This window comes from Syngnathus leptorhynchus, chromosome 8 (assembly GCF_054491065.1).
Source record: "Syngnathus leptorhynchus isolate UIUO chromosome 8, UIUO_Slep, whole genome shotgun sequence".
NCBI lineage: Eukaryota > Metazoa > Chordata > Actinopteri > Syngnathiformes > Syngnathidae > Syngnathus > Syngnathus leptorhynchus.
In genome coordinates this window covers 13073069-13094628 of record NC_141202.1, presented here as the reverse complement: position 1 = coordinate 13094628, position 21560 = coordinate 13073069, and the positions used below count along the sequence as shown (strand labels likewise).

Here is a 21560-nt window from a genome sequence, read left to right as displayed (position 1 = left end):
CGGGTGTGGGCGCTAAAAGGAGAGAAGTGACAAAAGGTCACGCTGAAAAAGAGAGAAACTTAGCAGCACCTCGACTTGTGTCACAAATAATTAATTGGCAATGTCAAAGTTTCATCCAAGTGAAAACTGAAATGTTGGACTTGACTTTTTCCAGCTGGGCATAGCGAGCTTAATGCAAACATAAAATTGAAAATGACATTGATGAGCTAACAATTAGCATCGTGTAGCCATTGACGTGCTAGTACCGATGTGTTTTACAATTGAGCCATGGATATTTGAACCAGGGATGAGAACGGCAAATGTGAAAAACCACTGAAAAGTAGCCGGGGTCTGGGGGCCACATGGCCCCATTGGGGGGCCGCATGCCCCCATTTGGAGGGCTGCAGGGGGCCTGGGGCAAAGCCCCTGGATTTTAGCAGTATAGCAACCCCAAAACCATTAATTTCATCACTCAATTTCAACAGTTTTGTTAAAAAAAAATACTCCTGCTTGGTGGGCTACAAAGGTGAATATAATACATCAAAATGGCCCAATCAATTTTGGAGTTTTTCCTTTTAATGAAAACTGTTAATTTTTGCAACATATATCTATAACCACATATCTTGTTATCAAACAGTGATGAGAATGGCAAATGTGAAAAAACACAGAAAAGTAGCCGGGGGTCTGGGGGGGACCGATGATATGTATATCCCTAGATCTATCAAACTAAATAACTCATCTACAAGTGATGAAAACCCAATCGCAAATTCACATTGTGGCGGTGTAAAAACACTTAGTTCTCCGCGTAAGTTAAGTTAACAAATGGAAATGATGTGACGAAAGTAGCGCCAAAATGCTGCCAAAACTAAGGCGGATGTTTTCGCATCACTGCTAACAGTTAGTTATGTTTACAGAGACACCGTCGCGGCGGGTGGGCGAATGCTCGCGAGTCGCCGAGGCTAACGTTACCCGGCCGCTTCCCTACACCCCTCCGCCCGATATATAAACAACATTTTCTCAACGGATTTACACGATTCATGATAATGATACTTTTGACGGAAAAAAACATGAAAATCCGCGGATCCGAGAATTCTCATCCCTGTTGAACGCAAATTGCGGAGCAACACAAGTAGACAGACGCAAGCGTCTAGTCTTAAAAAATATTCATGACAGCATCTTACTGAGCCACTCGGACACAGGTGTCAAACTCAAGGCCCGGGGGCCAGACACAGCCCGCCACATAATTTTATGTGGCCTGCGAAGACAAATTGTGCATCAAATGCATGTGTCATTACTAGAATTGCAAATTGTCTTCACTTTAAATATCTTATATTTGATCAGTTTTTACTCGTCTGATTTGAAAACGAGTTATTTGTCAGTTGGTTTTGTAGCTTTTACTGTATATAATATGAGGTGCGCATACATTTATTTGGGTTGACAGTCATAATTGCCCTCTAAATGAAGCTATGACTACAATGTGGCCTGCGAAAAAAATGAGTTTGACACCCCTGCTCTACCGTGTGGCGCTTCATGGCAAATGTTCAAAGGATTTTGCGTTTTCTTGTCGTCGTCACTCGCGATAGGGCAGTTCACTTTTTTGCTATTTCTCCCAATGTCACAGATACTACAGTACAAGTGGACAAAAGTATTATGTACCTCATGTGCAGATATGTTCATATGATGCATGGAACCTTCGAATATATACTGTATGGAAGTATTAAACTAAATGTGCGGCCATTGTTGATCTGGTCTGGCAGGTCGATGAAAGCGTCGTGACGGGGCACGGTACCCGAAGGGACAGCCCTCACTTGTCTGCTCCCTCCATTGAGTGTCTTCTACGCGATGGTTACGTCACGCTTAGCCTTTCAATCGCGTTCTTTCTCTCGGTCACTTGCTTGTTCCGTTGAGCTCTTGCATAACACCCAGCTTTATTTTCCTCCATTGGACGAATTTAATCTTGTTCATGAGTCAGAGCGGTGCTGACCTGCCGCTGCTTATTGAGCTCGGGGTGGGATAACCGGTTGATAAAGATACTGAAGTTGCCGTAGGCGCACTTGATTATAAGGCGCACCCTCATTGAATTTTTTATTTTAGAAATTATTTCATATATAGGGCGCACCGGAGTAAAAGGTGCATAAAATAGAAGCTAGACTGCAACAAACTGAGGTTGACTAGGGTCGCGGTATGCATCCACTAGCCAATAACCAATGAGCCCTCTGTAAACAATTGTGTTTCTCAAACTATCTCCTATAAAATGATCAGAAGTGACTAAAGTTCGATCTAACGCATTGGTACTGCTTACCTATGTTTCCCTTCCATATCGATCCGTAAATGTACTCAAAACATTAACAGAGCAGCCTATTTTGAAATGAAATAGCCTCACGAGTACAACAGCTATTCAACGACGCCCCCTGACCACGGTTGCTGTAATGCTGGGAAGCAATGTGACCTTGTAATTTACTAGTCGTACTAAAACGTACTGAAACATTTTGGCAGAGCACTGTGTACAACCAGTATGGATCAACAAATACATCAATTGATCCATATATAAGGCGCACCGGACTATAAGTCGCACTGTCGGCTTTTGAGAAAATTTTAGGTTTTTAGATGCGCCTTATAGTCTAGAAAATACGGTAATCAATGATTGAAAAGAAAATATTTTCACAGTCAAATGTCACAATTTGAGTAATCTCAAGATTAAAATAAACACATTTATCTTGCACGTTATCTTGCAATAATGTATTGAATTTACCGTAATTTTCGGACAATAAACCGCTCCGGAGTATAAGTCGCACCAGCCATAAAATGCACAATAAAGTGAAAAAAAACATATATGAGTCACACCGAAGTACAAGTCGCACTTTTGGGGCAAATCTATTTGTCAAAATCCAACACCAAAAACGGACATGAACCAGCAACAACAGGCTAAACGATACGGTATGCTAACGTGACATATACACAAACGAGGAGCTGAGAACGGCCCTGACGTAACATTCAGAGTTATTCAAGTAAGTATTACATAAATAACACGTTTATCAAACCATCTGTGTCACTCCAATTCATTAAATCCATCGATCGTGCTTTATGTATACGCCGCATATGCTGACGTCGGACCCGTTGTAAGTTGCATTTCTAATTATTCAACAGACCCATAGAACGATATATAAAGTATATTTCAAATAACTATCATATTACAACAATATTATCAAACCATCTGTGTCACTCCAAATCATTAAATCCATCAAATTCTTCGTTCTTTATGTCAACAACGCCGCGCGTGCGCTGCAGAGCTCTAGTACAGAACTATGTTGTAGCGTTAACAAAGTACCAGGAATGACGTGGGGTTATATAACAACAATATTATCAAACCATCTGTGTCACTCCAAATCATCAAATCCATCGATCAAATTCCTCGTTCTTTATGTCAACGGCTCTTTATTTAACAAAACAAGAGTTCAACGAGCCAACAACTACTGAACTTCCAGCCACGGAGGTGGAAGAGAGCTCCAAAGAATAGGACCGGGCGTGCGTAAAAGCCATGTCCGAGCCCCATCCACCGTCCCCGGACAGCCACCCGGCCCCGCGCCGGCCCCCGACTTGCATCCACGGAGGTGAAAGAGAGCTCCCGTCGAGAAATATCGGGCGTGCGTAAAAGCCATAATAGTTTTTCAAACCTTCTGTGTCACTCCAAATCATTAAATCCTTCAAACTCTTCGTCCTCCGTGTCACTTACAAACAAAGCCGCTAATGATGCCGGTAGTATGTGGGGCCCTTCGTCATCTTCGTCATCCCGTGATCGAATCCTTTGCCCTTTATGTAAACAACCGCCGCGCGGCACGGGTGACGTCACTTGCAGTTCAAATGACAGTAATCCCTTGCTACATTGCGGTTCGTTTATCGCGGTTTCACTACATCGCGTATTTTTTAATTTTGAAAATTTGTGAAAATAAATCACATATAAGTCGCTCTTGAGTATAAGTCGCCCCTCCACCCAAACTATGACAAAAACCGCGACTTATAGTCCGCAAATTACGGTAATTATTTTTCTGAATATGATACACTCTCAGCTACATGATGACAAAGATAAATATTTCATATGACATATGACGGTGCGCTTGCTTAAAAATATAGTTTGATGAGTTATTAGTTTGGCATAAAATTGACACGGCGGCTTGTCACATGGCAAGATCAGTCAGTCGAATTGTGTTTTCCAATCTGTCGTGCATTTAAAACTAGTTATGGTGAGCGTGCCTTCTGTCATGTATGGAAAAATTGTCATTGTTCTTCCTGGCACAACACAGCTCTGGCATGGAAAGATGAACAAAGAAATTACTTGCAGCAAATAAATAATTGAGCCAATTAAAGGTAATTGGGTCATTGGGCCGGCACATCTGACGGATGATTAGTCTTTTGCCGCAGCATAGCGGTTGGGAATCGGCGTTCTTTGACACGTTTCCAAATTGAATTCTCGTCTCAAATGGAAATCTTGACTTGTTTCTGACGCACCTTTGTGGTTTCAGTGAAGGTCTTTGGCTGGTCCCGGGAGAGAAGATCAGCTCTCAGACCGCATATGCCGCACGCAGCTGCACGAGAGAGCAATTCGCTACATTTTGTTGTGTTCAAAGGGATCTAAGCTGTGACGGCCATGGCAGTTCTTTGACAAAATCTGTCCGGGCTTCCACGGCAATCACAATCCTGTCGTGGCAGCCTTTATGTCAACGGTAACTTGAAATGTGATTTCCGCGGCGTCCGAAAACGGGATGTTAACCTAGTAATAAACTTGTGGAGTGAATCAACAGTCAGCTAGCGCACGTTCCAAATGCAGTTGCTTAGTGTGTGTGTGCTCCAAACACTGACGCCTTCATTCATGCCTCCGATTTCCTTTCAAAGCTTTCACACACAGACAAGAGAGTGTTGTGGCTGACACGCTGGAAGGCTGGCAGCGATGTCTGTGCGAGGTGAGTATTGCATAAGGCCGATCAACACTACTTAGTCGTCCCCCTAAAGCTGCTTAACGACGCGGCCGAGCAAGGGAACGCGGTGGCAGGCAGCGACACTGAGTGTTTAAGACGGACGCATAAACACGCGGCGCTCTGGCCCTTTGTGGCGCTCGGTGCGCACTCTAAAATGCGTCCACTTGAGTATTCTGCTGTATGGCAGCAACGGGTAAGCAGTAGATACTGCACTCATCAAGAAAACCAATATAGTGCACATTTGTTTTTTAGCTATCATTTTGAGAACAATTTGATAACAGTGCCCAGAGACGTGATTGCAGTGTAGTCATGCAGATGCAAACCAAGAATAGAGCTCCTAGTGCAGGGGTGTCAAACTCATTTTTTTCGCGGGCCACATTGTAGTCATAGCTTCTTTCGGAGGGCCATTATGACTGTCCACCCAAATAAATATATGAGCACCTCATATTATATATAGTAAAAGCTACAAAAGAAACTGACAAATAACTCTTTTTCAAATCAGACGAGTAAAAACTGGTCAAATATAAAAAAAAAAGATATTAAAAGGGATGAGGCGGTAAGAGATGCCGTCAAGCTGAAGAAGGAGTCCTATCGGGCCGTTTAGGCCTGCGGGACTACGGAGGCAGTTGACAGGTACCGGATGGCCAAGCGGAACGCGGCTTCGGCGGTTGCTGAGGCAAAAACCCAGGCGTGGGAGGAGTTTGGCGAGGCCATGGAGAATGACCTCCGGACGGCTTCAAGGAAATTTTGGTCCACCATTTGGCGTCTCCGGAGAGGGACGCAGTACACAGTCAACACTGTTTACAGTGGAGATGGCGTGGTGCTGACCTCTACTCAGGACGTCGTGAGTCGGTGGGGAGAATACTTCGAAGACCTCCTCAATTCCACCGACACGCCTGCCATTGTGGAAGCAGGGCCTGGAGACTCCGAGGTGGACTCTCCAATCTCTGGGGTCGAAGTCACTGAGGTAGTGACTCCTCTGTGGCAAGGCCCCGGGGGTGGATGAGATCCGCCCGGAGTTCTTAAAGGCTCCGGATGTTGTGGGGTTGTCATGGCTGACACGCCTCTACGGCATTGCGTGGACATCAGGGACGGTGCCTCTGGATTAGAAGACTGGGGTGGTGGTTCCCCTCTTTATGAAGGAGAACCGGCGGATGTGGTTCAATTACAGGGGAATGACACTCCTCAGTCTCCCTGGTAAGGTCTTTTCGGAGTGCTGGAGAGGCGGATCCGTCGGGAGGTCGAACCTCGGATTCAGGAGGAGCAGTGTGGCTTTTGCCCTGGCCGTGGAAAAGTGGACCAGCTCTACACCCTTAGCAGGATCCTCGAGGGTGCATCGGAGTTCGCCCAACCAGTCCACATGTGTTTTGTGTCCCTCGAGAGGTTCTGTGGAGGGTGCTTTGGGAGTACATTGTTCCGAGCCAACTGATAAGGACGGTTCGGTCCCTGTATCACCAATGCCAGAGTTTGGTCTGCATTTCCGGCAGTAAGTCAGATTTGTTTCCAGTGAGGGTTGGACTCCACCAAGGCTGCTCTTTGTCACCGATTCTGTTCATAATTTTTATGGACAAAATTTCTAGGTGCAGCCTAGGCGTTGAGGGGGTCCGGTTTGGGGACCTCAGCATCGCGTCTCTGCTTTTTGCAGATGACGTGGTGCTGTTGGCTTCTTCAGGCCGTGATTTCCAGCTCTCACTGGAGCGGTTCGCAGACGACTGTGAAGCAGTCGGGATGATGGTCAGCACCTCAAAATCCGAGTCCATGGTCCTCGGTCGGAAAAGGGTGGAATACCCTCTCCGTATCAGGGATGAGATCCTGCCCCAAGTGGAGGAGTTCAAGTATCTTGGGGTCTTGTTCACGAGTGAGGGCAGGATGGAGCACGGGATCGACAGGCGGATTGGTGCAGCGTCGGCAGTAATGCAGACTCTGTACCGCTCCGTCGTGGTGAAGAGAGAGCTGAGCCAAAAGACAAATCTCTCGATTTACCGGTCGATCTATGTTCCTACCCTCACCTATAGTCACAAGCTATGGGTCGTGACCAAAAGAACGAGATCCAGGATACAAGCGGCCGAAATGAGTTTCCTCCGCAGGGTATCCGGGCTCTACCTTTGCTCGGTCATCTCTCGGAGTGAGACTCGGAGTAGAGTCGCTGCTCCTCTACATTGAAGGGAGCCAGATGAGGTGGCTCGGGCATCTCATCAGGATGCCTCCTGGACGCCTCCCTGGGGAGGTGTTCCGGGCATGTCCCACCGATAGGCGACCCCGGGGACGACCCAGGATGCGCTGGAGAGACTATGTCTCTCAGCTGGCCTGGGAACACCTTGGGATCCCCCGGGATGAGCTGGATGAAGTGGCTGGGGAGAGGGAAGTCTGGGAGTCCCTCCTAAAGCTGATGCCCCCGCGACCTGACCCCGGATAAGCGGAAGAAGATGGATGGATGGATGGATGGATGGATGGATGGATGGATGGATGGATGGATATTAAAAGTGAAGACAATTTGCAATTCTAGTAATGACACACAAATTTGATGCACAATTTGTCTTTGTGGGCCACCTAAAATGATGTGGCGGGCCGTGTATGCCCCCCGGGCCTTGAGTTTGACATCTGTGCGGTAGAGGAACCCTACAAAATGGTTACAATATGTATTCTAAAAAAAAAAAATAAAAAAAAAAAAGCACAGGTGTGAGCCGATAAGAGGAGGAACCAAACGAGAGGAAGGAAGTTGACGGAGATAAAAGCTTGACTGGCAAAAATGGAGGGGGGGAGAGGAGATAGCGAGAAATGAACGTTCAACCCCTCTGTCGGGGGGGGGGGGCTCTTATGTAACAGTCCAGCGGAGTAGGGCAGAGCCGAGCGGAGCAATTACCTCGGCATGGAATCCCGACCAACATGTGGCACGACCTCGCTTGTGCGTGTTTGATGTATATTGTGCAGACTTTGGAACAAATGTGACACTGGCTTTGCTCTGGCCGTTGACACGTGTCCGACTTTATTGGATGCAGTGGGTCGGTAGTCTGAACGCAGCTCATCAAAGGATGACGCAAGTGAGAGCCATTTTAATCTTCAAGCGCTCCAGCGGAAACAGCCAACAGGTTGCTGGTGCAACGTAATGCGTTGTCCCAGAGCGTTTTAAGTCAAGTCAAGTTTATTTGTATAGCCCTAAATCACAAGCAGTCTCAAAGGGCTTCACATAGACAATCAATTGACAATTATTCTCAAAGCATCCCCTGATCTTGGGCTCCCAAAAGGGCAAGGAAAAACAAAAAAAAACCCTACCAGGGGAAAAATGAAAAACCTTGAGAAGGGACCACAGATAGAAGGATCCCCCTTTCAAGATCACCAGGCTGCAATGGATGCAAAGTTCTAATAGTTTCCAGGCTTGTTCTCCTGGCATCGTCGCTCGGGCAGAAACGGCACGAGACTTTCTTTCTATTTGTTCGTCGGGAGCTTTTGTTAGTCGAGCGTGCTTTAGCTTCCAGTATAAACTTGATTGGCAGTGTTTCTAATATGGTGAAAAGCAGAGATCCCACACACCTTCATGCCGGCCGGCGTGACTCACTCAATTGTATGCGAGGCCTCATTCATTTCCTTGTTCTCTGAAAGAACACGACGCGCTGCGCTTAGGACTCGTTTCCACGACGACGTGTACACAAACTGCGTCGTGCCGTTCACCGCTTCCACTGAGTAGTCAAAGCGTGAAAGCTTTTCCTTAGAATTGCACATTTGGTCAGTTACGCCGCGATTGCTCCTTTTTATTAATGAGCGGCGCCCGACACGGATTTTACTAATGGAGTGCTTGTCGACATGTCAACGGTCTCTTACGAAGATGCTTGATCATGCTCAATTCGTTGCCTCCTCCTACGTCCTTACACGGCCGTGCCTCTCGCCTTTCACACTGGCAGCAAAATATTTTTCCAACTTTTTGGGTGTATTGCCGGTCTATATCAAGAACTTGTTGAAGTTGACGCAAAGATTTTCTTCATATATCTAAAAATATAATCCTGAATTTATCAAAAGGGCAAAGTAAGTGTTAGAACATTTTCCGGACTATTAGGCACAGTCTAAGTGTAAGGGTCTATTTTTGGAAATTTGCAACCATAGGGAGCATTACGAACGACTGTATTCAACTTTTAAGAAAATGAAAGTATGATAGGTGTCTCAAAAAACATGCAAGACGGCACATATACCCAAAAGGTTGCAAGCTAAATGTGAGACACATGTAGTGAAAATTTGTCTTTTTCCAGCAGTCCTGTTGCCTCCCTTGCAACTGCTCAGGACATAAAACACTCGCTCTGTTCGCTTGATGAAATGACGACCTGGCATCTTAATGACTTTGCGTGTGCGTCCGCTTAGCCAGCACTGTGCGCGCCGTATGCGATTGTCGGGCAGTTACGTAATTCATCAGGCCGCGTTCGATGCTAAAAATGGAAGTGGTCAAAACAATTGTGATGGAGGCCAGTGCTACTGGACGAAGGTGGCAGGACAAACAAAAAGTAATTGGCCCCGCCTGCCCTATGCGTCCAGCAAAGTGTACATTCAAAAGTCAAAGCTCATTAATTTTAGACAGGTTTTTTTGACACTTAAGGAATGCAAAAAAAATAAAAATGGAGAAATATGAATTTATAAAATCCTGTCCTGAAATCAACATTTCCGCAACGGCCGTGGTAGCGAGTGACTTAGCAGTTATGTCCAGACTCCCAGAGATGTTTGTACAAGGCTCGTCCATTCGTGTCTTAGCTTGCCGACACGATGCTCGCCGCCGATGGCCGGCACGCTCGTTAAACTTTAATCGCTCTGCTTTCCTATAAATATCTTTGCAATGATCTGATGCATTATTCAGCTTGTCTTAGGCCGGTGCGCACGCAAATATGCTAACGCATTAAGGCACACCTGAAAAGCAAAAGATGTCGAGCAAAAACAAAACCAGCATTTTTAAAAGGAGGACTGTCTTGTAAAAAGATTCAAACAGGCATGCGGAGCTGCTACCAGCTGGAGGACCACAACATGGAGTGGACTCAGGCTTTACCTTTGAGTTCGAGAGGCTGCCAAAGTCCCCTTGATGCTGCCTGGAATTTTTATTTATTTATTTATTTATTTATTTATTTATTTATTTATTTATTTATTTTTACTCTTTAACCTCTGTTGTGTAGAAATGCCACCGACAAGGAATATGAAGGACAAAGGCATGCTAGGAGTGCTGGGCATGCTAGCCATGCGGTGATACCGATATAGGTGCCAGCCAGTACATCACGTCTGGACTCAAAATCATTACAAATAAAAATGCTTAGTTTTAAGCCTAAGCGAAGGTGCGATAACATAGAACTTCAGTTGTTTTGCCTCTGTTTTATTTCACACCTCGCATTCTAGGCTATATTTACGTCAAAGTGGGAGAACAAAACAAGTAGTAGCATGTTCAATTGGCATTAATGACAAACTGCCACTGTAAAGTTTTGTATTTGAGGGAAAACCAAGGATCAAAGGTGTGGCCAAAAATAGTTTTTGAACAATATTTGATGCAAAAAAAAAAAAAAACATTGATCACAATTCCGAGACGTAACAGCATTATCAAATAGCGGCGCTCAAGACTGGCCAAGAGTTTTGGAACTCAACTTATCGCTCTACCCCTGCATCCTTTGTTGCGAGTGACGAGCCAATACTAACAGATAGTGTTGGCTCGTGAGTGAACGATTTTTTCAAAAGAACGAATCTTTTCAGTGAACGAGAGTGAACGAATCACTTCCTAAAGTGATTCGTTCTTTTTTCAATTCATATGACTACAACCAGTAGGTGTCGGTAATGCCCATTGAAGATGGTGCCACCTTGGCGTAAAACAAAACGAAGAAGAAAATTACGTAACTTCCCGTTCACGAACGAGTCATGAATTGCATTTCCCGTTCACCAACGAACGAATCTGTGAATGAACGAATCAGTGAGTGGGTGATTCGCATTTCCAGTTCATCGTGAGAACGGATCAGTGAGGGAACGAATCCTGACATTCCTGTTCGCGAACGAGTCAATGGGAGAACTGGCTTTCCGTGCATCAACGGATCAGTCAGTGAATGTGTTGCGTGTCCTGGCGTGAACTATGTAAGACAGAATGTCTTAGATTTACGATTTACATTATCAATAACGTGTATGCATAAATATGCATAAATATTGTTGTCCAATATATCGACTGCAGTTTCACATTAGATTGCTGGTTTGAGATGTACTTTTATTATTATTATAATTTATTTTTTAATAAACATTTATGTTATAACTTGTCTAGTGTTTTATTCCTTGTTTTTATATTCGCCAATCAAAACAAAAATCTGACATTTGTTTAACTGCTTTATATGAAAATATGTATGTTTTACGTTATATGAGTTGGTGTCCCCAAAATTGACAAATGTTTTTTTTTCAACCATTTATTCAAACACAAACACATGCGATATAACATCTCCATCAACTACAAGCCAACAAATACAAAATTAAAACATTAATGTCAGCATAACATGTGTCGGCTGGCAATGGCATAGCGGTAATGCTGTCTGTCACTCATTCGTGAGTCTTAGCGAATGACCAATCAGCAGCGAGTGATAGATGGCGGAGGGACTTTACAAGTCAGTGACGTAATTTCCCATTCACGAACGAGTCAGAGACGCAACTTCTCGTTCACGACCGGGTGCGAGACTTTTGCCCACGGATCAGTGTGTAGGTGTTGTATTATAGAAAGAAATGTGTTAATTATCCGAGCCAATTATTATTATATATAATAATTTGTGTACTAGGATTGTTAGATGTGTATGGGTTGTTTCCACGGGATGAAAAAAATTGTCAGTGTGTGTGTGTGTGTGTGGGGGGGGGTATGGGGGGGACGATTCGTTGAACGATTCGTTGAACGAATCTTTTGAGTGAACTGATTCTAAAGATTCACTTCAACTAAAACAACTGGAATGCACACCACTACTAACACACAACAACAAGTGTGTAAATCAGCACTCGTGGACGAGACCAGACATGCAACAAGAGGGGGCGCTGCCGGCGCTCCCCCCTCCAGAGGGAGGGGGGGGGAGCACCGGAAAAAGGAGGAGGTTGATGCAAGAGGAGCTGCCACTGGGGGATTCCCGCGCGGATTGGTGACACGCGGGCGGCTACGGAGGATGGCGGGACGGGAAGGTCAATCGATGCTTAAAAGGGTTTCACTCCCCTCCCGAGATGAGCGCGCACAAACGCAGCAGACTGGCTTCCAGAACTGCAGCTCGCGCACCCCAACGGCTCTGTCAGCTCTGTCAGCCACGGCGAGTTGGAGGGTCACGGGATTAGGTTTTAGTTGGCACATTCCCAGCAAGACTTGCTTTGACATTCAACAAATTGTCTTAGAGTTGATGTGTGGCTCTGAATAGTTGAACGGGGCGTGCAAATATTAAGAAAATTCCAGCTGACCAATTTACCAGGAAGGCTCTGAACTCCTATTTCCACACCATTATTTGACCGTTTCTAACTGGAATGGTTGTGGCACGGATGTTGTTCTGACAGCAAACTCGTTGAGAGGAATCGACCGTTGTAAATCAATTAGTAGGCCTCATCGAGCGATGCATGAAAAAGAACCGTCTGCTTTCAGTTAGAGCCGCCGATGACGCAGTTGTGGCCGTTCCGCCTCCCCGCAGTGGAAACTCAGATCAGGTTCATCAAGCCAGATCAGAGTTTAGCGTTCCAAATCATACCAAGGCAACATGCAACATGCAATCCAGCGGACCCTGACACGGGTGGAAATGTGGCTATAAATACAGTTTTAGAACAGGAGCAGTCCAGCCGGCCCAGCGGCATTTTTACGCACGGTGTCTGCACCTGAACTCACACAAATGGCCCGGCTTTCATTTGCAAAAGCCGCCGGCTAGCTCGCTCTTAATCTTTTTGTAGTTACCTTTGACATAGCGGCGGAGCCTTTGAGAACACGCAGCACGTTGAGCTGCGAGCTTCAACCGAGGGAGGGGACGGGTCTGAACACGGAGGTTCAGACAGAAAGCTGAGAAAAGTACAAACGTGAGCTCGCATTCCTTGCGCGCGGCGGCGGGGGAGGGTAGGGGTCGGCGGACAAGGAAAAGTGAGGCTGACAGGAGAGAAAGTTGAACTTGGTGCCGGACAGCATTTTGTTACCCCGACAGCCAAGCACACAAATACACACAAAGTGTTGCCACTATGCAAGCGTTCTTTTAGTGACTTCCCATCGGCCAAAATTACATTGAGATATATTTGTCCTACACACATGCACACACATACATTGGCGGGCCAGCACAGGGGCAGATTCCCAGATAAAAATAGCCAGGGGAACAATTCCGACAGCACTGTCTTTTGCATGGGGTGCACTTGAGGGGTGAGAGACGGGTTAGGAGCGCCACTCGCAACCGTGATGGCCAACAGTGGCTCGGGTGGATTGTCATCTGACATAAAGTTTTTTTTAGCTGTTCAATTATTGGCCGGAAGTTGACTGCCGTATAAAAAGCCTGTCAACAAAACAAAGCCAAAGAAAATTGTTGCTTTTATTTTTGCCCGCTTTTCAAACTGTTCAATCATAAATGCCTTTAAATCTCATTTCCCAGCAAGCAGCTTCTCTTTTATCTTCTCGAGGGTGCCGGACTGCTTGGATTGCACGTGATCGTTCAGGCCTCGCCATCAGGCCTCGCCATCGAGCCGCGGCCTCGGCGTGACCGGCATTATTGGGCCTAATCCAAGAAGATTAGGAGTATACATTACAACAGCGCCGGCGCAGCGGCCCTGGCTACTGGGGCAGGATTGGGAGCACCCGAGGCACTGTGATGTCATTAGGGATGGTGTGACAAACACCTTCTTTGTTGATTGTCAAGAAGTCTTCGGGCCAGATTATTGTCTTGTTGCTATACACAATAAAAGCGCTCATCATCGCAGGGCTACGCTGTGCTAGCTGTGTGATAATGCCCAGATCGCTTTCAGTGGCCCCTTGCTCACCTGTGGCACACACACACACGTTGTGCTAGCTTTCACACGCACTGCTTGGCGCATGTCCCAGCTGCCCAGCCAGAAAAACACGGCCTCCTTTGTGTCCACACCCCATCTACGTTTACAAAAACAAGCCGCCAGAAAGTCACCTCCGCGACAACGTAAAAAAGCCCCCGTGTTACATTACACGCCAACGCGCAAACGCACACGGGCAGGCGGCTGCGGGTTCATCTTGCAATATTGCAGACAGAAGAATAACTTTCTGCATGCAACATTTTTTATTTTGCAAACAACTGTCAAATTAGTCGACCACAAAAAAATGTCGATCTGCTGGTGGAAACTTTATACTGCGGACAACGGCATCTCCCAATTCTCATTGACGTTGTGGAGACGCCACATGGGAGGGACGTCGCCCGTTTGGGAGAACACAGTCGAGCGTCTTGCTCTCATCTCCGGGAGGCAGCTGGAACACAAACGCACGCCTCCTGTGATTCAACTGCGAGTGGGTCCTGGAACGGCTAGCGGATATCCCGACCGTTGCATTTCCCCTCATGCGTGATGCAAGACCGGCAACTATTAACCTTCCAAGCGGGAATGTGGTAGGCCAGAGAACTGCAACCAAAAGAATTAAGCAAATGGGACTGTGGGTGCGTGTGCGCTATTACTGTGTGTGTTGGCCAAAAGTTATATCTGTCAACAGCAGCGTCCCATGCTGTCGGCCGATTAGCGGCCAATATGGAGGTCGCGCTGCACTTGCAATCAATGGAGGCGCAGGCCCGAGGACACTTTCAGCTATGATGCGCAAAATGTTTTGCTTTGGAGGCACGAGAAGCATGAGAACATAGTCCATAAGACTTCAATAGCAAGATGGGATCTTAATGTGGTTCTGTCAAGGGTGACGCCACCTTGTTGGTCATTGGGTACGTACCCCCGCCTCCCCCCCACACACACACAGTGGTCCCGATGGTCAAGGGCAACTAATAGCAGGGAGGTCCATTAGTGTCGATTGGCTGAGCACATTGTTCCCTTTGGCCACATTCCTGGCTAAATACAGACATTTTCACAACCACCAAACCCCTCCCCACCTCCCGCGCCAAACCCCTCTCCACCCCCCACGCCAACCCCCACAAGCCCCCATTCTCTCTTCCGGAAGTCATTTGTCGATTTGCTAGAACACACAGGTTTGGTTTCAAACTTGGTTTTGTACATGTTTTTTACATGTAAAGTGCGTTTTTGCCCAATGAAATAATGAAATAATGAAATAATAAGGATTTTGCTTATCAAAATGGGCATCTTGAACTGGACAATCATGGGGAAAGAAAACACTGTCAATGACTCACAGCTGATTGACCCACTCGCCGCAAAAGGAAAAACTGCCTTGCTGTTTGGGGGGGTTAAAAGTATTTGGGGCCTCACGCATACTTTTTATTTTCACTGGTGAGCTATTTTTAGTCACCTTCAAACATCATCATGTCATCATTCATAAATGCTCCGGATAAAATATGTCGCTCAAAGCTTCTAAGCATGGAAACATCAATTGCTTTGCGTTTCCATTTTGCGTCGCTTGACTTTTAGTCACCTCGCTACTCGTCACATTCCTGCAAGAGTACGTTTCCCATTGACCATCGTTTGGAGTATCACTCGAGTTCATCTGGCTTTGCGTTGAATTGTTAAATGTCTCGTGAAGGCAACAGGAATTATTTTTTTTATCTTTTCTTCTGTGAGCGGTGAAGATGATATTATCTTTGTTTTGTAAAGCGCCCTTGTACTTGGGCGAGCATAACTGACTCGCAAGACCATATTTTGATGAAAAACCGTTATTGAAAGTAGCGCTTGCAGGCGTTTGTCTTCCAATTCCATAAAACACATGCTTTTGTGTACAATAGAAGGAGATAAAAACACAAGATGACACCCCGAGGCGGTTTTGCGTGTTGCCGGCTGCTGATCAAACACAAGATACCGTATTTTTCGCACCAAAAGGTGCACCCTCATTGAATTTTTTATTTTAGAAATTATTTCATATATAGGGCGCACCGGAGTAAAAGGCGCATAAAATAGAAGCGATACTGCAACAAACTGAGGTTGACTAGGGTTGCGGTATACATCTACTAGCCAATAACCAATGAGCCCTTTGTAAACAATCGGGTTTCTGAAACTATGTCCAATAAAATGATCAGAACTGACTAAAGTTTGATCTAACGCATTGGTACTGCTTACCTATGTTTCCCTTCCATATCGATCCGTAAATTTACTCGAAACATTAACAGAGCAGCCTATTTTGACATAAAATAGCCTCGTGCGTATAGCAGCTATCACTATAGCATTAGCCATCCGCAAACTCCCATGAGCCTCAGCTCGCAGATTCCCATGAGCCTCAGCAAAGTGCAAGCAATCGAGTTTCTCAAACGATCTCCTATAAAATGATGGGAACTGACCAAAGTTCGATCTAACACATTGGTACTGCTTACCTATGTTTCCCTTCCATATCGATCCGTGAATTTACTCAAAACATTAACGGAGCAGCCTATTTTGAAATGAAATAGCCTCACGGGTACAACAACTATTCAGTGACACTCCTTGACCACAGTTGCAGTAATGCTGGGAAGCGATCCGACCATGTAATTTACTAGTCGTTACTAAAACATACTGAAACATTTTGGCAGAGCACTGTGTACAACCAGTATGGATCAACAAATTCATCAATTGATCCATATATAAGGTGCACTGGACTATAAGGCGCACTGTCGGCTTTTGAGAAAATTTTCGGTTTTTAGGTGCGGTTTAAGTCCGGAAAATATGGTAAGTGTTTTTATTTCCCAAGGCTCCATCTATTTTAGCTGCATTGGCCGAGTCGGATCGCGGCAGGGCTTCCCGTCCCGTAAATCGGGCAATAAAACTATATCTAGATAATGTCTGGCCGAGTTTCTTTTGTTTTTTGTCGTGGTCAGCAATACGTACATATGATCAACAAGCCTTGCCTTAACGTTCCACCTGAGGTGCCGTTAATCGTTGAACAACCGGAATTAGTCGGGGATGCCCCTCTTGGCCACGCACGCCGCTCACCCCGCAGGCAAGGACAATAAGAGGTCCCCAGCCCCCGCGAGTCCCCTCACAATCGGCCTCAGGGGCCACCCCAGCTCCCGCCATTGTCCCGGGCACACAATGGTCCGGCGACCATGCCATCCGAAAGACCAACACGGGTCCCGTGAGTGGAAGAGATGAGGGAGGAGGAGGAAAACGGGGAGGAGACCCGACAAATACAGTAGGCGGCTTTTAAACGCATGAATGTGGTGGGGAACCGCTTTACTACCAGGAGCCACGTCCGTTTTGTCGGCCAGGGCCAAGCAACACGTTTATTATTTGGATGCTTTATGGATTATTTACTTCCACCGCCTTGTTCATGATGTGCAGTGGAACCATGAAGTTGGACAATCATTGGGAAAGAAAACACTGTCAGTGAACCATGAAGTCGGATTTGCAACACTTCACGCAAGAAGCGCCGTCATCATTTTTGACGAGAGAAGGCCGGGGTCAAGGGTTAAAACTTGCCTTCTTATTCAAACGAGGGAGACGGTAAAGATCAGCGGGATCAGACTGGATGAAATCGTTCAATAAAGGTCGCAATTGTTTGCCAATGCCTCCAAGATGCACCCACGCGAGATTCATCAATTAAGCGACCTAAAGATATGCAACATTGACATGTGATGACACGAGATCAGAAAAGTGCAAACAATTTCTAGAGGAACAAAAAAGGAATAACGCCTTCCAGGGTTGCAATGAGAACATCTTTACACTTATCTGCAAATAGGCTTTTTGTATCAGTTTTTTAATTGAATCTTGAATTAAGTTTTTAACTTTTTTTAACGTTGAATTTAAGTTATAACCCAAGTATCGATACCACTAGTACTTAAGACACATAAAATCTCAAAAAACTCAGGCCAATCATTCTCCAAAAACACCTTCCTGATGTTTTCCTGATGCACATGATGACGCCCTGATGTCAAAAGACTTTTTTTTTTGCTTTAAGTGTACAGTACGACACACACACGTCCGCTGTACACATCAGACCTCTAAACACAATCAATATTTAATCGTTTCCCAAAAGACCACACGAACAGAGTTCCTTGTAATAAAAGGTCTACAAGTTCACCATGAGGATGTCCTGTTAGCCTCGTCTTGCTCCAGTGTGTGTGCGTGCGTGTGTAGGAATGTGGAGGGTCGGGGGGGGGGCTTAATCATGGGTGCAAGGGGAGTCAGAAGGGGCCATGGTGTGTGTGTGTGTGTGTGGGGGGGGGGGGGGGGGCAGAAAGTGGTCCCACTACTGCAGAGAAAAATGTGTTAAGTATGCACGCGCTGCCGCCCTGAAAATGCTCTGCCTCCACCTGAAAGGACTTTGTCAATTTAGCGGGATGGGGCCAAATTGATGAGCGTAATAAATTCGTAATAACACCACTGGCACAAATGCTCACGCTTGCTCGTGGACTTTGTGAAGGGGGTAAGTCGCATTTGTTTGGGCATTTCAGGAATTAGAGCAACACGTGCACTCCAACATACAGCTAACATACAGGAAAGCTCAGCTGACTATTGGCAAGCCCTATTGCGCTCACTCCGTCAATATTAGTCTCGATACGTGAAGCAATTCAAGCACCAGCAGGAGACAACAACACGATCCACTTCCGCGTCTTGTCAAAACGGTACAGCAATAAATACTGTAGTAAATGTGTAGTAACGTTCTAGACAAGAAGCAAGCTGTCACGTGCTGGGAAATTATTTGTCATGCCGCATGTTTAATGCTCAAAACAGACAAAAGAAGTTGCAAAGTGTAGACAAGAAAGAGGAAAATGGTAGATGGTTATTATAAGTTTTATCTGTTGGAATTTGTGTATTTTTGTAACATTTTAGAATTGTATAGTGTCACAATATAACATGGAGGGGAAGTCGATTTACATAAACAAACAGTAAGAGTGGAAAAATTGCACTTGCCATTGTCTCCGGGGGTCTTCATTTTGTCCGTAAAAGTTGACCAAACTCCGCCGACTTGGAGTGCGCTTTTCTCGGCCACTTCCTCACCCCGCTATGTGGGGGAGAACTTGGCCTCTCCCTCCGAGCCCGACCGGGGGGCTCGCTGTCCGATGAGCGAAGCGCCTAAAGTCCAGTAGTGCTCGTCGCTGCTTCTTAAAGTTCGTCTCAGACTCGACAAGCCAACAAAAGGGTCAGGCCGAGCTGTGAAGCGCTTTCACTCTTGCAGGAACCTGTTTGGCGAACTCTCCGGCGAGTGCTTACTGCGCCTCGGCCGGATCTTCGTCGCCGTTCGACATGTCTCCGAGCTTTGACGTGACTTCTCCACGCTAGGACTTAGTTCTTGTCGGACTCCCCCCCCCCCCTAACGTCTCTTGCCCGCCCGCTTCTCCGGCGCTCACGCCACTCGCGGTACTCTACTTGTTCTTCCTACTCGTCAGTCCCGCCCCCTCTTGTCTTTTTCTTCTACCCTCTCGCCTCGCTCTGTCCTCTGGGTGTCGTGTTTCGCCTTGCGCGCGAAGCCCGCCTACACTGACTGGGAGCCGGGGAGGGAGGGGATGCCGAGGGCGGAGGGCTACGTAACCTGGCTGAGGGGTACGTGTGGCTAATCTCTCTCTCTCTCTCTCTCTCTCTTCTCTCTCTCTCTCTCTCTCTCTCTCTCTCTCTCTCTCTCTCTCTCTCTCTCTCTCTCTCTCTCTCTCTCTCTCTCTCTCGTTTTCTCTCCCTAGGTGGCGCAATGGGCTTCAAGCACGCGGACGCCGTTGTCATGGTCACGAGGCCAAGCGCGCCAACGTAATTGCGTCACATGCGATGTTGGACCTCGCTTTGACGTCATCATGCCTCTTGTTTGTGACAGCGCGAGTGGACTAACGTACCAGGATGTTCACGTTGAATTATTGTAATATAACTAAATTAAAATAATCCAATTACTTACTTACCAATATACTTAATACATGATTTGTTTACACAGGTTTAAAGGTGAAAATCTTGTATTTCAATTAATCAGTTCAGAAGCTAATTTTTAAATGAGTAATATATGTTTGTATCTTAAACAATGACTGGGGTGATTATGCTTTTAAAATAATGATTTTGCAAAAATAATTAAGAAAATATAACTTAAATATCCTGTCAGCATTTATTTCAATAAATAGTAGAAATTTCATCGGCAACTGCAGCTTACTTGCCCACCTGTGAGGGCATTGCGCTACCTTAATTGTTTTTCTTCATGTCACGTGTTCCCCCTAAGGGTACATATACCACCAAAGGGTACATGTTATATAATATGTAAATCCCCTCAGCCTTGATGGACGCACTTTGAGAGTCACGTCAAGCAAATGTTTCATGGAGCACTTGGGTCCGTCCTGCCACTGCAAAAAAAAAAAAGGAAATTCATTTTCCGTATTTATGATGACGTGTTAGGGTGTTAAACACTAAAGGGTGGGCGTCCTGCACAAGAGGTGAAGTACGTGTGGGCCTCCTCGTGGAGTGCAGCACTTGCCCTGTGGCCCCTGTTGACAGCATGAGATGCTGCTAGTAAAATCAACTAGTGCCCCTGCAGTGTGATTTACAAATAGGATTACTTCTTCCCCGTTCACTTCTCTAGTCTCTGGCGCCGGAAACGAGCTCTGCGCCACATGTTTGTTGTATTGCATTTTTATGTAGTATTGATAGTTTCAGATACCTCTGAAGCATTGGAGTCATCCAGAGAGACTCTCACTGAAGGCCCGAGCACCAAACGTACAGCCCGCCACTGGTTGGCGACCATGTGTCCCAATACTTTTGTCCATATTGTGTATTCACATGTTCAAAAGAGTTTATCCCCGGGAGAGGAAATAATTAAAAAAAAAAAAAAAAAAAGAACACGAGGATATGCTGCAAAATTGAGGAGGAAGTAAGTCATGGTGATGAAACTATTAAGTGCGCACGTGTGCGTTTGTGTGCCTGTGTGCGGAAGTCGATGACATTTTCAGGTAACATTACAAGCACAGAACATTCTGAACGCTGATAAACAAGCTGCCTCCCCGCTATTCCACCTCCTCCCCCGCGTCCTCTTTTAGCTGCTCACATTTGCGCTCAACCCGCTCGCACAGATGTGCGTTACCCTGTTAGGATTGATGTTGAGTGACGATGGGTGATTTTTTTTTTTCTAGTCAACGAAAGTCACGTTGAAGCTAATGGTATATAGCGCCGGCTACCATATATACCGTATTTATAATAAGTCTCTCCGGAGTACAAGCCGCACCAGCCATAAAATCAAATTCAAAGTCTGCTTTATTGTCAATTTCTACACATGTCAAGACACACAAAGAGATCGAAATTTCGTTTCCTACTATTCCACGGTATATATATATATATATATATATATATATATATATATATATATATATATATATATATATATATATATATATATATATATATATATATATATATATATATTGTCCACGGACAAACAAAACATTCAAGTAAACAACACAAAAAGTAAAAACAAGAAGGCACGTTCAATGAATAAATAAGAGCAATGAATAATAAACAAATAAATAAAGAAATAAATAAAGAAATAAATAAATAAATAAGAGGAGCAAAAATGGAGCAAGTAAACCTTTTTTGCATACTGCAGACAGTCAGAATATA

General features: G+C 45.5%; 1 protein-coding gene across 2 annotated transcripts in view; it reads right to left on the bottom strand.

The window, feature by feature from the left end:
• Positions 1-19468, bottom strand: part of erfl3 (Ets2 repressor factor like 3) — a 45068-nt gene extending 25600 nt beyond the window's left edge. Inside the window, exon 1 of one of the 2 annotated variants that reach the window (XM_085917784.1) lies at positions 18891-19468. In XM_085917784.1, the coding sequence (XP_085773910.1) occupies positions 18891-18912 (22 nt within the window). In that variant the 5' untranslated portion in view covers positions 18913-19468. Of the gene's footprint in view, positions 1-8483; positions 14962-18890 lie in introns of those variants that run through there. The other variant, XM_085917786.1, reaches the window with a different exon arrangement.
• Between the last annotated feature and the right edge of the window lie 2092 nt (positions 19469-21560).